Raw genomic sequence first — 16,753 nt, 5'->3', positions numbered from 1 at the left:
TGTCAGAGGAGGAACACAAAAAAGTGGAAAGAAAATGTATTTCAGTCCTAGCATTTGATTCTTAAAAAAATGGAGGGGAAAGGGGGTCCTATTACTCACCATGCGGGTAGGAAATTTTAAAATGGATATAACTTACAATGCAGGGGATGAATCCTTGCTGATATGGAAATGGATGATCAACGGACTCAGTTATATTATTGTGGGAGTGTATATACAACTGAGAGCAAAAGAATATTGTATAAGGAAAACTCTGTTAAAATGCAAGTGTTTAAATGTGTTTTGATAGTGGTGGAATATTGGAATATGATTTTCAAGAAACAGGTTGAGAAAAGTGGATGAACATAAAAAGATTGTTACATATATTAGGACTGGTAGATGGTTGAAAATTAAGGGGAGTAAGAAAAGGTGATACAGATTTTACATTCTGTAGTAAAAAAAAATGGGGCTCCTGGTCAAGATTTGATAAAATTATCCCCATGAGGGAATGTAAGGCCCTTCTGTTGAAGATAATGGAGGAGCCTTTATTGCATTTGGATTATGCCGTGATAGAAATGTAAATAGAAACCTACAAACCTTAGTTTGGAGATAAACAGTGGAGGTTTCCTGTAAACTAGGTGAAAAGTAAGACATTTTGCTAATGGTTCCTAAACGATTTGGCAAACATTACCTTGTAGAGTGGGTGTGATTTTTTGGTTTGTTGAGGTAATATTAAAGCAGAGTAGAAGCATAGAATACAGGGGAAAATATTAAGGAAAACTTCTAAGGAAAATCCTTGATCGGGGGACAAGGTGGACTAAAATAAGATCTTTGAAATTAAAATTGAAACTGCTAATGAAACAGGAATGTCAGGAGTTGGAGGGACTTATTACGGAAGCACAAATGGAAGATGACAAAAGAATTACTCTGCCCTTCTGAGCTGGGAATTTCTGGTTAAAGGCTTATAGTGCATGCATATCTGAACTGCTTCTTACTGAAGTTGGTGCGCCTTGTTTGCTGTGGCATAGACTGGATTCGAGCCTGCTGGATCTAGCGTTGTTTGTGTAACTTGAGCACTAATCCAGACATTCTCTAAAGTATTCAATTGTATTTATTACTGCTTGGTTGTAACTTGATTAAAGTGTAGCTATCATTCTAAGCCTTTTGGATTAAGCACTTGGGCTTCAGACCAGTTGTTTTACATTAGGAAGGTTTGTGGCAAGCACTGTGGTGGCAGGACAGGTAGCTTTCATCCTTCTAAGTTGGGAACTGCTGATTGAGAGCCCAGTGTCCAAGTGTATTAGTTCTGGTTTAGGCACTTGGGCTTCAGGCCAGTTATTTTACATTAAGAAGGTTCGTGGTCTGCACTCTTGTGGGAGAAGAGGCTGGACTCTGCCCTTCTGAGCTGGGAATTTCTGGTTAAAGGTTTATAGTGCCTGAATATTTGAACTGTATCTTACTGAAATTGGTACACCTTGTTTGCTCTAGCATAGACTAGATCCAGGCCTGCTGAATCTAGCTTTGTTTATATGCTTGTTGTTTGTTTGCTTGTTATTTCCCTGGAAGCTAATTCCACCTAATACACGGCTTCTCAGCGCTTCTGTGGATCACTAGTAATATCTGCATTGCTTACTGTACTTATTTCCTTGTTTCACTTGAAAGAAAGTTACTGTTTGTCGTTTTGCATTTAGTTACTTGTAACACATTGCACTCAAGTTACCTGGCACTTGCTCACTAAAGCAATTATATAAGTCAGCACTAAAATTAAAAGCACTACACCCTCACTCCCCACTGGCCCTTGTTTTCAGTTATTAAGGAATTCCCAATATTATTCTAGCATGTCCAAAGGTCAGTTGTCAATCTCCTCTCCGGTCCAGCCGGTGAATCTGGGAATCTTGAGGCAATGTTATAACTGCCTCATGTACACAGACAACCCTCTCCTCCTCCCACATAACACAAATACTTGCGAGATGCAGCTTTTTAGCCAAACTGGAGGCTGAGCTCTCTCAACTCAGGACTGGCAAGACCAGACAGGAGGAGAAGGCAACTACACACACCACAAAACCAGCCTCACATAATGCTACCACACCACTGAATCAAACACATAAACACACAAAGACATACTCGGAGGCTCTGAGTAATAATTTACCTAAACAGCAGAGGCCTCCAAAGCAGACACCCAAACAACTGCTACCTCAAGACACCCCACAAGCAACACATAAACCACAAAAGCAGTGTGCAAAGCAGTCACAGCCCTTAAAGCCAAATACAACACCAAACATACTTGTCATAGGTGACTCCATAGTCAGACACACTGGCGTCCCACTCACCAGGCTGAACAAGGAGAGGGTCACAGTAAGCTGCCTATCGGGCGCTAGAATCCGCCACATAACACAAGCACTCGGGTCACTCCATGGCAAGTACAAATATGACACAGTCATTGTCCATGCTGGTGTGAGCGACCTGAGACATACCTCCCTGGACTACATGAAAAGAGACATAGAGGAGCTCTCTGATTATGTAGCCCAGGCAGGTATGACCCTAACCCTGAGCAGTATCCTTCCTTCACCAAGAATGATGCCACAATATAGAGACAAGATGATCAGCTTTAACAATTGGCTTAATGTCTGGTGTCATTCAAAGGGGATCCAGTGTCTGTCTGCCTGGGATGACATGCTTGACAAGCCACGCTGCTTGAGGGCGGCTTGCACCTGTCACCCCTGGGATTCCGGATATTAGCTAAGGCTCTTGCCACCCCTATAGTGCCTTTTTTAGGCAAGGCTCAAATTCTAAACCTACCACCCTAGAAAACAAAAATGGGAAGAAACTGAGGGTAATGCTGCTCAATGCCAGAAGTCTAAATCTCAAAATGCACGCACTCGAGGCCCTTCTCAGTATGGAGAACATCGATGCCTGTGCTGTAACTGAAACCTGGTTCAAGGCTCCTGAGAGCACCCCGGCACTATTAGGTTTTACCTCATATCATGCATTCCGGCCCCAAAACCCGGACCACACCACAAAAGGAGGGTGTATCCATATTCATAAAGGATACCCACACCTCCAGGTTGGTGGCAACGCATGAAGCTTGAAACCATCCAGGTGCAACTAACCATAGGCAAAACTGCTCTACAAATTGTAGCATGCTACAGGCCACCCTCTCAAACTCAGGAACACCACACAGCCTTCCTGAAGACACTGGAGGGTATAAATGTATCTCCAAACACCATCATATTGGGTGACTTCAACTGCCCGAATATAGACTGGGAACATTACTCAAGCCCTAACTTTCTAGCCCAACGGTTCCTGGAGTTCATAAATTCAAATGCCATGGAACAGCTAGTCACTGTTCCCACGAGAGGAGAAAATATACTAGATCTCATTATCACAAACATGGGGACAAAATGCTCCACACGGAAGTATATCCCTCATTGGTGAGATCTGATCATAAACTAATCTCACTGGAAATCCACATCCCACCCCCACCCCAAACAAAAAAAACCACAGTGAAGAACTTCTCTAAAGCAAACTTCACACTACTCAAGACTGGTGTGGTGTCCTTCAAGGCCCCTGAGACAGTGGAAACCACAACCCAAGCTGCGGAAGCCCTTACAAATGCCTTCTATGAACACCTCCAGGACTGCATGGATCAGGCAATCCCAAATAAAACCAAGACTCTTTCCACAAAGGGCAAACGTCCAGTCTGGTGGACCCCAGCCATTAACAAACTTTACAATAAGAGGAGAAAGCTATTACATGATAGAACAAAATCCATAAAAGGGAAGTCACCCCTGATCATTATTAGTAAAAATACGAGCACTCATAAAATCAACTAAGGCCAATTTTGAGAGAAAAATTGCCATGGATTTAAAGGACAATCATAAGGCCTTTTTCAGCTATGTTAGGAACCTGGGTGGAAACTCCCAGATATGCTCAGAATTAGTCCAAAATGATACAAAATCACTGAACCCACAGACATTGCCAACATACTGGCAGACAGGTTCAGTGCAAACTTCACCCCTCTCCCCTAAAGGAGAGATAACTATCCCAGCAGTGTAGCCTCCCAGACATCTCAAATGCGCAGGTGAAAGCTGCTCTCTCTAAAGCTAAAACACAGCATCAATGGGACGGATGGTGTCCCCGGCTGTGTGCTACCTTGAGCTAAATGAGGAATTAAACCCGCACATAAGGCAGCTGTTTAATCTCAGCCTTACCACAGGATACGTGCCCAAGGAGTGGCGTGCAGCAACTGTGGTCCCACTCCACAAAGTTGGTGCCTCTCACGGACCCTGGTAATTACCGCCCCATAAGCTTAACAAGTCTAGTCTGCAAAGCTATGGAGAGGATCATAATGGAGCTCATAAACAAAGATATAGGGGACTTGCAGACATTGGACCCGACCCAGTTTAACCGTCAAGGGAAGATCATGCCTTTTGAACTTGGTCGACTTCTTGAAACAGTCACCAAGGTCATTGATGAGGAAAGGCAGTCCATACAGCCTACCTTGACCTTGCAAAGGCTTTCGACACAATACCCCACTCGGGTATTGTAAAAAACTTACCAGCTTAAATGTAAACCCATATGTCACAAGATGGGTTGCAAACTGGCTTAAGGACAGAACCCACAGTGTTAGAGTTGCTGGCGCTATGTCGGACTCCAAGCGGTCACAAGTGGTGTCCCACAGGGCTCGGTCCTTGGCCCCTATTGTTCGGCATCTACTTCTCAGAAGTACAGGCCAACATGGGAGGTCTTTGGCCGCCAAAGCTTGCAGGCGACTGCAAACTGGGCGCCATAGTGGAAAGTGCATCGGACACGGATATCCTTCAGAAGGGACTCACGGAAACAGATAGCTGGTGCCAGAGCCATGGCCTGAAGTTAGCGCCAAAAATGTATAGTCATACCCTTGGGAAAAACAAGGTAACCCCAAGCTACCATATAGGTGGCAATCCACTAAGCACAGAAGAGGTTATCAGGGACCTGGGGACCCAGGTTGACAGTGGCCTTTCTTTTGACACTCACGTTGCTAAAGTGGTTAGAAAGACCTTCTACATTGCCCACCTGATCATGAAGGGATTCACATCCAGATCTAGTGAGGTCATTGTTTCCCTGTACTCTTCACTTATCAGACCAATGATCGAGTACAATGCCCCATTCGGGATGTATCTCGCCCGACATCTGCAGCAATTGGAGAGACCCCAAAAGTTTCTCACCAAAAGGATAAAGGGACTCCAAAATCTGTCATATGCTGCCAGATTGAAGAAACTCCAGCTCTATTCAGTCGCATACCGTCTGCTCAGTGGTGACATGTGCCTGACATACAAGGCCATGTCCAACCCGGAATTAATGGACATGCTCCACCTCAAAAAATCCAAATCCACCAAAACCACCAGAGCAAGCGACTTAAACCTTAGCACGGATATAAATAGGACGTGCTGGAGGGATAGATTTATCACTCAGAGACTCCCTATGCTGTGGAATAGTGTCCCAGTCCATGTGAGGCAGAGCCCCTCGCTGGCTCTGTTCAAGAGAAATCTTGACCTGTGGATGGGAGATCGTAGGTTTACCCCGGGAATCATCTCTGTGTCACTGCTGGACAGAGGCACAACAAACTAATGGGTACAGTATTTTTTCATATAAGGGGTGGCGTAAGCCACAAAAATTCGGGCTAGGCTTATAAATGCCTTGGGGCAGATAGCCTAGTATAAACCTATGAACCTATGAATTTGGATACAGGGCCACATTTTTAAAGAAGCACTACAAACAGCAATCCCTAGAGCAGTAAGGGTTTTAGCTACTCATTTACAACAGCACAACGTAGAAAAAATGATAGTTGGAATTAGGAGGGATACATCACATAAAATAGTAACTGGAGAAGGGGAAATATTAGAAATTATCAGAAATTATTACCAGAAGTTATATTATAGATATTTAGCAGAGCAGTGTCATGAGCAGAGAATTGGGTCTTTTTTGGGTGGAGGTGGACTTACCAAAATTAAATCCAGAATTAGCTCAACATTTTACTAAAGAGAGACAACTGAAAAAGAAATCAAAACAGTAATGTTGGAGCAAAACAGTAACAAAACACCTGAGAAGGATGAGCTCCCTATACAATTATGGATTTTGGGATGGATTGGGTAATACCACGGTGGGAAAAAAAGTTATTCAGAGAGCTTTGGTGAAGGGCGAATTCACATGCAAGAAAAACTCTATCCACCACCTTCTTATTGCCAATTCTTTTATATGCCGCTCCTATTCTAACAAACTCAAACAATAATCAAAGAAAGCAACTTGCCTCCTGCTACAATAAAATAGCTAAATTTGCTACCAGTGTCCATCATAGGACCTACCATTGTCATAGCTTAAAGGAATTAAATTGGTTTGAATTACACAACTAGCTAATATATTCACAACTGCCTAATATATTCACAACTAGCTAATATATTCACAACTGCCTAATATATTCACAACTAACTACAGCATACAAACTCATTCATCATCCAGAAAAATGCCATGCACTACAAAACATATTCCTGCCCTACTGTCCAGCAAGGGACCTCCTGTCTAGTAACAAATTCTTATTACTTACAAATAAGTCAAATAATGCTGTAGGAGACTCGCTCTACTGCCATTACATTGCTAAACTCAAGAATACAATCCCCCATACAAATAAAACTCTCAGGCAAACTCAGTAGTTTTAAACCACTGCTTAAACAATAACATAACCAGTCCTGGTCCTGCACATGCTCATCACAAGGTTTAGACTTTGTGTTCACCATACAATACTCTGCAGATACTTTCCTTAAACAAAATATTCTCAACCTCTCACTGAAATGACAAAACAATTGTATACATAACTGCTGCCTGTACAATCCAGTAAGTTGCAAGTGGGCTTTCTGTTTCGTAACTTATACCTCTGTAAAATCTTATCAGTGAAGATTTATAGAAGGCCATAGACTGCATGATAGCATTAGAGCATTTATGATTGTTTGGGATGCCAACCTAAAAAAGGAAAAACTGGTTTGCTATAGATGTGGAGAAGGCTTTTGATAGAGTGGAGTAGAACCTTCTAAGGGTATTGATTAGGTTTGGGTTTCCAGATCAGTTGATGGAATTAATTAAAAATGTATATGTGGAAGCCACAACACAGTTTAAAATAACAGGGCACATGTCTGCTGTCCTATCCGTAAAAAGGGGCACAAGTCAATTTTGCCCACTATCCCCTATATTATTTGCATTATATCTCAATCTACTTGTGGCAAACATGAGGCAGTCAGATATCCAAGGATATATTTGGGGAGATCAGGAGCTTAAAATCCTCATTATACATAGATGGCATTAATATTATCTCTGTCCAAACCAGAAGATAACCTTAGCTGGACAATGGAATCTTTACTTAGTTTTGGAGAATTTCAGGTTAAAAAATAAATGAGGTCAAAACAAAACAAAAGCAGTGGGAATAAGTCTACAAGGGATGGATTAGTGGACGACAGCTTGAAGGCAATGGTGGCTATATGGAGAAATCAAATACATTGGGATGTGGATCAGAAATACATGTTAAGCTTTGAAACATAGGGCATATGGGGAAAATGTAGGCCAAATTTATAGCAGTCTCAAAAAATGAGCTGTGTTGAACCTTGATCTGGAGGAGAAGGTTCAGGTTATATATTGGTATGTAATTTCTTATATATTGTACATGGCTCATGGTTTCTGGGGGTACCAGAGAGGAGAGATTTATTAAGCATTAATAATTGGAAAAGGGATTTCAGATCAGGTCCTTTGAAATCTAGAATGAACTGGACCAAAATGACCTTGCCAAAGGAAACATTAGGATTAGGCCTCCCAGACCCAGAAAAATGTAGTATGCTGCCCAACTGTCTGTCCTGACTAGGTTAATGGATAACATCCAAGGACGGAAATGGGTGACGTTAGTGTGAGGAAGAGCTAAATGAATGGACAAATATGACATACTGTTGGGTAAGAAATCTCAGTTAGTTACACCCCTGCTTTTAGGTAGTATTTGTAGGACAGTAAAAATAATTTTTCAAAACAATGGAAGTAGGATATATTACCCATAGGACTGACTGAGAAAAAAGGGGGTGTAGAAGAGGCAGGAATAATGTGGAGGAATATTTTCAGCCAAAGTGGATAGTGGGATGATATAGTTGCTGGAGGGAAAAATAAGACCCTGGGATGAAGCAAAATAAATGTTTAATCTTCCGGAAACAATGAGGTTACACTAAGTGACACTACTAGAAGAAGGGGAAAACATGATCTAGATAAAGGTAGCAGAGAAGGAGAGACCAGGAATAATAACGTCGATAGGAGAGTGGAGTAAGGGAGAGTATAAAAGCAGTGGTTTGATTAGTTGCATACATAGTGCAGTCCGAGAAAGAAAGCAAGAAGTAGTGAAGACATGGTTGTAAACTAGGGTAGACAGATCAGGAAACGTAGATCCCCAGCAGTGGTTATACATATGGAAAGTAGAATGGAAAAAAGTAAGAAAGATTAGAATCTTTGCATGGATGTCTCTGCACAAATACTTCTACTTACCAGACAGAATTTCAAGGGTATACCCGGATGCATCTCCAAGCTGTTGGAGATGTGTCACTGGGCAGAAAGGTGACTGGAAATACATTTTTTGGACTTGTTCAGCATTACGGGATTATAAAAAAAATAGAACTGATACTTAACTACAGAAGGGAAAGAAGACTATCTGATGGAGGATATATGGTTCCTAGGCACTGATACTGAAGGGACTGAAAGGGGGATTGTTTACAGACCTGGTATTATTGATATGTTGGGGAAACAAAATAAAAAAACCCAGATATTAGGGAATTGATTAATGTAGCAATATAAGTTAGAAGAAGCACAGCTGGTGGACATAAGGATAAAAAACAATACAAAATGGCAGATATGGCAAGAATGTATTCAGCTGGAGTGGGGGGAAGTGAGATTGGGAGAAAGTGCTCACCTGGCTTTGGGGGGAGTGGCTTTATGAATAGTGTAAATCGTTTATGCGCAGGTTATTTAAGATAATGATAAGGGTGCAGGAAGATTTATGAATAATGTTGTAGTTTGGGAGATACTAAGAATGGTTTACTATTTTTTTTTTGTTTTGTTTTATTTTTTGGAAATAATGTTAAACTTACAGATCAGTTGTTAATATGTGAAAAAAATTGGTACTATTACTCATAGTATTTCTTTTCTGATTTATGCTACCATAGATAAAGAAGATCTTTGAGTTGGTAAAATGATCTTTTTACTAGAGAAGTATAACTTTAATAATTAACCTAGGATTAAAGAGAAGGATAATGATGTGCTGCTGTAGGACAAGTCCCTCTTTGCAAAACTTTGTTCTCTAATAATAGATAAAGCATAGTTCATTTTGGACTTCCCACCAGTGATAACTTTTGGCACCATACATGTTGACTATCAAACTGGGCTCAGATTTGATAGTGGTTAGTTATTAGGGAAGATGGAAAGTACTTCAGAAGTTATAGCTAGTGAGTGGGACAAAATGAAAGTTGAGTTTAAAATAGGGTAGAAATAAAAGAAAAAGAGCTATGTTAATAAGTAACAAGAATTATTTAGAAGGGCTGACAAAGGTTAAAGCATTTCAGAGTACGGGAAATCTTACAGAGCAATAAGAGGTGTAACTGTAGAGAGCTAAAAAGAAAATAAGGGAGTACCGTGATAATATGCATGAATTTAAAAAGGTTGTTACGCAACTGTTTTTGACAATAACTCCAGAGCACAATAACTTTTTGCACAATGACTTGGGCAACAGAAAGAAGAAAGAGTTGTTGCCACACTGAGCCTATAACATGACCCTATAGAGGTATTAGAGATATTTAGGGAATTTTATGAAAATTTGTATAAAGTAGAGAAATGTGAAAATCAAGAAAGTGCACATATGAAAATATTTATGAAAGAATCATGCCAAACTTAGAAGAAGATGAAGCTCAACAACTAAGAGTTAAGAATGGAGGAGATGAGATAAAAACAGTGATGTGTAATCAATCTGCTGGGAAGTTTGTAAGAGCAGTTGGTATTCCTGTAGAAGGATGGAAGTTAAGAGCAAATAAAGTGATAAAGATCTGGGAAATTTCATTTAACAGTATTTTAAAAGGAGGGGAAACATCAACATCTTGGAGGAAAGCTATGGTGACTGAATTACCTAAAGACTGTAAAGACAGACCTGGTTTCATTTAGACCTGTTTCAATTTTAAACCATGATTATCAAATGTTATGTATACTAGCTAAAAGAAAGGCAAAGGTGTTTCCAAAATCGATGTATATATATATGTGTGTGTATATATATATATATATATATATATATATATATATAGATATATATGATATAGATATATATATATATATATATATATGTACACACATTAGGGTGGTTTTGCAGGGGGGGGCAAACAAACATTTAACAACATTAACAGAACAATGATAATACAGAGGGAAGTTGTTGTTGGTGGGTCTTGATGCAAAGAAAGCATTTGACAAAGTAAGCTGGGATTGTACGAGTAGAACAATGTAAACATTTGCATTCTCCAGTACAGTAGTACATTTAAATAGGAGGCTACATGAAGGATCGGTGGCAAGAATTAAAGTTCCTTTCCTATAAGTTGTGTTTGAACAGATGAGCCAGGCAAGGGGTGTCCTATTTCTCCACTGCTATTTGTTTTATAAGTAGTGCCACTGGCAAATACATTAAGAGACTCGGAAATTCAGGGATGTAACTGGTATGGTAATCTAGAAAAGTTGGATTTATTTGCAGATATTATTTTGTAATTGCTAAGTCCAGAAAAAGACATCTTGATGTTGTGGAACATTTTGACACAGTTTCATGTGTTCTTGGGATGTAAAATTAATGAAGATAAAACAAAGGCTGTAGCTTTAAAATATGTACCCACATAGTAAGAGGTTCAGCAATACCCATATTTATGGGAGCATGATAAGATGAAGTATTTAGGAGTATGGATTAAAAAAGCTTCTGTTATAGCAGATAATATGTGGAAAGAGACTAAACAAAAAAATAATGCAGAAAAACTAGGACACTTTTGTTCATGGACATTTATAGTAAGGTACAAGCAGTGAAACTTTTGTTAGTCCTTTTGTTTTATAATACAGGTCAGGCATATTTTTATCAGCCAGCAGAGAAGTTGTGGGCAATAATCAATAAAGAGTTGAAGAAATTTATCTGGGAGGGGAAGAGGGCAAGAGTTAAGTGGGATAAGCTTATCCTCCCAGTAGAACATGGTGGTTTAGGATTACCTGATTTGAAGGGATATTTTACAGCTACACAGTTAAGGCTGATATACATAACACAAGCAAAGGTTTATAATTCAAAGTGTAAAGGAGTGATAATGAAGTTGGGTGGAGGTGGGGAGGTTCAAGAAATAAGGAAAGATTGTGATTTTGAATGCAGATGTGTACAGAGAATAATAAAGCCATACAGAATATTATATTAATAAAGTTGCTGAAAGTATTCAAATAACTAAGCCAACACCAGAATGGAGAAAGATATTTTGCCAGTAGGAATTACTACAAATGGGGGATACAGAAAACAGGAAGGAGGGGGCTTGAATGTCTTGGAGAAAGCAGTTAAATGAACAAAGGTGCTGGGAGCAAATAACTAGAGAAGGAAAGGTAATGGAGTGGGATGAAGCCAAGAAGAGGTATGGATTTCACGTCAGAGACTGCCTTCCCCACCAGGGATTGATATCAGCGTGTATGCAAAGAGAAAGGGATAAGGGAGTCCTAAGTGAAATACCTGTTCTGGTAGAGTTTTTAGTTGAAGCTGGAAGAGAAGTTGCTATTAAAACAGAGATAGTTAGAAGGGCTTATAAAATATTGCATGATAACTATAAGAATCAGTCACAGGAGGTTAGAAAAGATTGGAAGGAGAGACTGGAAAATCAGTTTATAAGGAAACAATGGGAAGACATATGTCTAGCACCAAAGTATGCAAAAAAGTCCAGAAGGTTTAGGATTCTTGCTTGAAGTATTTGCATAGGTATTTTTATACCCCAAGCAGACCATAGAATTTTTCCTCGGAGAGGTTAGAAATATGATTTAAAAGAAGAAGGTAGCCGAAAATCTGGGAATGTAATGACTTGGCATATTTAAAAGATTCCCTGCAGAGTACTTTGTCAGAAATATTGATATTGGTGGAGCAAATAGCTATGAATAAGGAAATGATTCTTTTGAGCCATGACACAGGCCCTGAATTACCTGAATATAGTAAGGCCTTATTACGTTTAGTTCTCTTGCCTGCAAAAAAACCCCAGTTATTTTATTATTTATTTATTTATTTACTTACTTACTTATTTTTATATTCGTGTACCGGGGAAGTCTGACTGTGCTAGTAGCCCTTTTTCCGTGGAAGCCCGGGGAGAAAAGCTCCACATATATAAAAAAAATGCACAAAAGAGAAAATGTGAAAAATTACACATTTACATACATTTTAGATAAATTTGCATAATTTGGTATTGTTCTACATTGATATGGAATTATAAAAGATGTACAGTAATACAAAGAGAAATCAACTACTTACACAGTGCTAACTAAAACGTTCTTAACAGTGTATTCAGTAATTTTGTTCCCAGAAGTCAGGATTGTTGTACAAAGTTTGAGAGGTAGAAAAATACAGCTATACAATGAGCAAGATGAAATTTGTTTAGTGTCCCTAGTATTGTACCATTCTAAAGAGTGTTACAATATTTAGGTTCAGACACTGAAAAATGTTCCATGTGTTATTAGATAGAGATTTGGAGAAATACTGTGGAAATTTGAGGAGGTATAACATCAGGAGAATGTGAAGAGTTGTGATAGTGGGAAAGAGGTTTGGTGGGTGGATATAGAAAAAACAAGAAGTGCAGAAAGAAAGAAAGGTGTCAGAGGATGGAGGAGTCAGATAATAGCAATGTAGCAGCAGCTCAGCCTGTGGATGCGCATGAGCATAACCAGTTATTGTTTAAATATGGTTTGAGCAGTTTCTTGAGTGTGGCAGAGCAGCTGGTTTTGATAATGAGTTTAGGAATGGAATTCCATGATTTCGAGATATGGTAGAAAAGGGAAATGAAAGTCTAACCCAACTGTGTTTGAAGTATTGCATTTTGTAAAGGAGATAAAATGACTGGAAGATCTTTAGAAAAGGGAAGGAGCAAGTTATATAAAAATAAATGGCATTTGTGGGAAGAACACATGCTGAGTAACTTTCAGGACAAGGAGTGAGGTTTAAGAAAAGGCAGGAATTGAGCAATTTATGTAATATTGGATTGGTGACAGTTATAAAGAAAGAAAACACGTGATGTATAATGTATATAAATGAAAAGAATATTAATATAGTTTTCATTTCTATTAATGTTTGTGTACCTAAGTAATAATTTAATAAAGGTCTTTCAAAAAAGCAACAGAAAACTAAACCTTTATCTTCTGTGTTAGTTACTTTGGACAACAGTAATCTATTAGGCTTGGCTCAGGGTCTTGTGCATGCTGTTGACCCTTCTTGTAAGGTTGTTTCTGGTAAAAGAAAAGCTGATTCTTTTTCCGTGAAAACAAAACAAAGTAATCTACTGTGCTTGAGCTGGGTCCAGTATCCAACCTGTAACCTTGAGGGTAACAGGACAAACATAAACAAACACAAAGGTTAATTCAGAATTTATCTCATTAGCTCTTAGAGTTTGGAGAATGCTTCTAATACCCCTCTCAGCAGGAGGAATAAGAAACTTTGTAACTTTGCCAAGAGGTCTGTAGACAAGAAGCCTTCAGTCTGAGCTGGTTTAGATGCGTGCTTTACGCAGGTAGTTTTTGAAAGTATTGCACAGTTCCTTTCTCCTTCCACTTGCAGGGATATAATTTCTCTTTGTCTTTGCAGAACCTGAACATGCTGCTTTGACCCTTGTTTATTTTCATCTCTAGAGCTTACCAACCTTTCACAGTGTGCAGACATCCCACATTGGTCCTGGACTTGTGTGGCATTTGTTGAGGGTGTGTTGACCTGGGTTGTTAGTGGTTACCACTTGCTTGCCAGTGGTCTCATGTAAGGAGCTGTATAATATGGAGAAGCTGTCTGAAGGAGGGGGAAGGATCAAACGTATTGAATTTAAAATAAACTAATGCAGAATTTTCTCTGTCTCTCTCTCTCTTACAGTTACGGGCTGCTCTGTATGAAATTCATGACATATTTTTTGTAATGAAGCCTGCTGACAGAATGGCAATACTTCATCATGATCGAGAAGTCCATAAAGAAAAAATGCTACGACAAATGGTAAGTTGTAATCGTTTGTTTAAAAGTTAAGCTGTGTGTTAAAATTAATATGTATTATGTACAGCGGAGCAAGACTTCTTTTATGATATAAAATATAATTTGTTAAGAAGTATGCCTTTTCTTTGAGACAGAGAGAGAGAGAGAGTGTGTGTGTGTGTGTGTGTGTGTGTGTGTGTGTGTGTGTGTGTGTGTGTGTGTGTGTGTGTGTGTGTGTGTGTGTAGATATCAGTGGTGGCTGGTGACTTCAAATTAAAGGGGAGCTGCAGGAGACAGCTGAATGGATGGGGCCAATGGGAAGGGGTGTGGCCAAATAGAAAGGGGTGGGGCTATGCTCAAAACCACAACAACTGGAATTTTAATTAAATACGCTGCCCTGGGTGCCAAACCATCATTATGAAAGTCCAATCAAGGCAAAATGAAGTGTAGAAGAAAAAAATATTTCAATGCATTGGCTACATGGCAACTTACTTAATATCTAGATGGAAAAACAAAGGTTGTGATGCATGAAAAAATAAATTACTTTTTAAATACGTTACTGGAATGCCAGTCAAAATCAAGTATAAAAAAAAACAAGCAGCACTCAACCCAAACCACTTCTCCTTGCACTGCAGTTCTAATTATAATTTATATTCAGCTTTATAAAATTGCCAAGTAACATGCTGAAAGTAGCAATCTCTGTGTGATACCCCCACTTGTAAAAATGTTTCTTATGCCTGACAACAACTATCTACTTGTTTCATGTGGAAGACATGATCAATGTAAAAAATTAACAGCAAACAAGAAACAAGCTCAAGATAAATTGCTTAAAGGATTACTGCACAAGTTATAGACCACACATGATAGATTGGCATTCGGTTTAGTTTACGTGTAAAGCCTGCAAAGGTGACTGCAAGTCTCTAACAAATGTAATGAGCTTCTGAAAATACTGTAATCCTGTCATTTATTACAAATACTGTCATATGTATTTCAATACCTAAGGCTTATCTAGTTATGTAAATATTCTCTGCATGGCAACAACGAAAAAGTTTTCAATGTTGGTAATTCTTTAACAGTATGCTTATTAAAGCTTACTTGCATCTTACAATCTCCGACAAGCTTACCTGATGGTCATTAAAGCATTGCTACTTAAACACAGAGCAACAGGGCACTGTGACAGCATGCATTTTCTGACTAATAAGAAGCATAAATCAACAGTATAAAAATAGGGCAGAAAACCAGAACAGTCTACAAAATCAAGGACAGATGAAAAGCCATGGTTGTACTTGTGGTCTCCCTTGGATGGGGAAATACTCTGCAGACTTATACTGCATAAACTGCTCCTTGCCTTGCTTGGACACATCCAGAGCCACTACAATGGGGAGTGGAGTGCAACAAGTATGTCACAATTTGAAATGTCTCTGGCTGACAGTGATGGCTCTGACACTCATACCTCACAACCTCAGAGCAAGAAATCTGGACAAAGCCATACATAGAAGTGGGATACAGGCCCAAAAATAAGGACAATTTTTAAATATTGCTCTTATAAACTTAGAAAGTAGTAGGTCTTGCATTAGTATGAATTTTCTGAAGGGTATGAAATCTGAAACTCAAATGTCTGCCATTATTTTCTAACTTCAATCTTTAATGATTTGCCACTAATTTGCCAGAAAACCACAATGTTATGAAAAACAGACCAAAAATCTGATTCAAAAATATAAAATCGCCACATAATACAGCTGGGAATCTGTCAAAAAGGGACACCTTTTTAATATTAGTACTGTTAACTTGCGCAGCTGACAAAATTAGAGCATCTACATGCATTTCTGAAATAAAAGTAATCTATAACTCTGATCATTACAGCTATTTGTAATTGTAAACCCTCCACGTTTTCTTCCAAAATTACCATTATGCAGAGGGATTATTAGGGGGAGAGCAACATTTTGAGACAAAATTGGGGACAGTTGAGAGGTTTGGATATTCCTAATTCTATAAAGTTATTTATTTGCACATACCTCTCAACCTCTTAATGCAGGAAATCTGGACAAGGCCAAATATATTGTGGGAACATAGAAACAGTACTAAAAATTGCTCTTGTATAAACTTAAGACAGTTAATAGAATAACAGGTCTTGCTTTAGCATGCATTTTTCTGAAGGTTATGACGTCTGAAACACAATGTCTGTCAGTGCACCACAGCACTACTGCCTTTGCAAGAAAAACAAACACACAGAAATCACAGATTTTATGAGGAACAGAACAAATATGAGGCAACATCTGCAATTTTTTTTACAAATGGTGGTGGGTAGGGAATTCAGGCCCTTGCCACCTGCACCCAAGGTACAGGTTTCAAGCCTGAGTATTCTCTACCCACCACCATATAGCAAGTGGGGCATTTTACACACTTACACACACACACACACACATACTACCTGATCAAGTCTTCCATAAGCTCCCCAGTAGGTAATCCAGTTGTTCCCCCTGAAAGCAGTCTTCTGTTCCACACTAATAATCCTGAAAGCAG

At 39.1% G+C, this 16,753-nt stretch overlaps 1 protein-coding gene across 2 annotated transcripts in view; it reads left to right on the top strand.

Moving 5' to 3' along the window:
- Positions 1 to 16,753, top strand: part of CCP110 (centriolar coiled-coil protein 110) — a 640,744-nt gene that overhangs the window by 528,080 nt on the left and 95,911 nt on the right. For both annotated transcript variants that reach the window (XM_044089754.1, XM_044089755.1), the window contains one exon: positions 14,138 to 14,254. In XM_044089754.1, the coding sequence (XP_043945689.1) occupies positions 14,138 to 14,254 (117 nt within the window). The remainder of the gene's footprint in view (positions 1 to 14,137; positions 14,255 to 16,753) is intronic.

The sequence above is a fragment of the Protopterus annectens genome, chromosome 12.part0 (genome assembly GCF_019279795.1).
Source record: "Protopterus annectens isolate FY-2018-M chromosome 12.part0, PAN1.0, whole genome shotgun sequence".
Taxonomy (NCBI): domain Eukaryota; kingdom Metazoa; phylum Chordata; order Ceratodontiformes; family Protopteridae; genus Protopterus; species Protopterus annectens.
The sequence above is the reverse complement of the archived record's forward strand: the minus strand, read 5'-3'. Positions and strand labels throughout refer to the sequence as shown.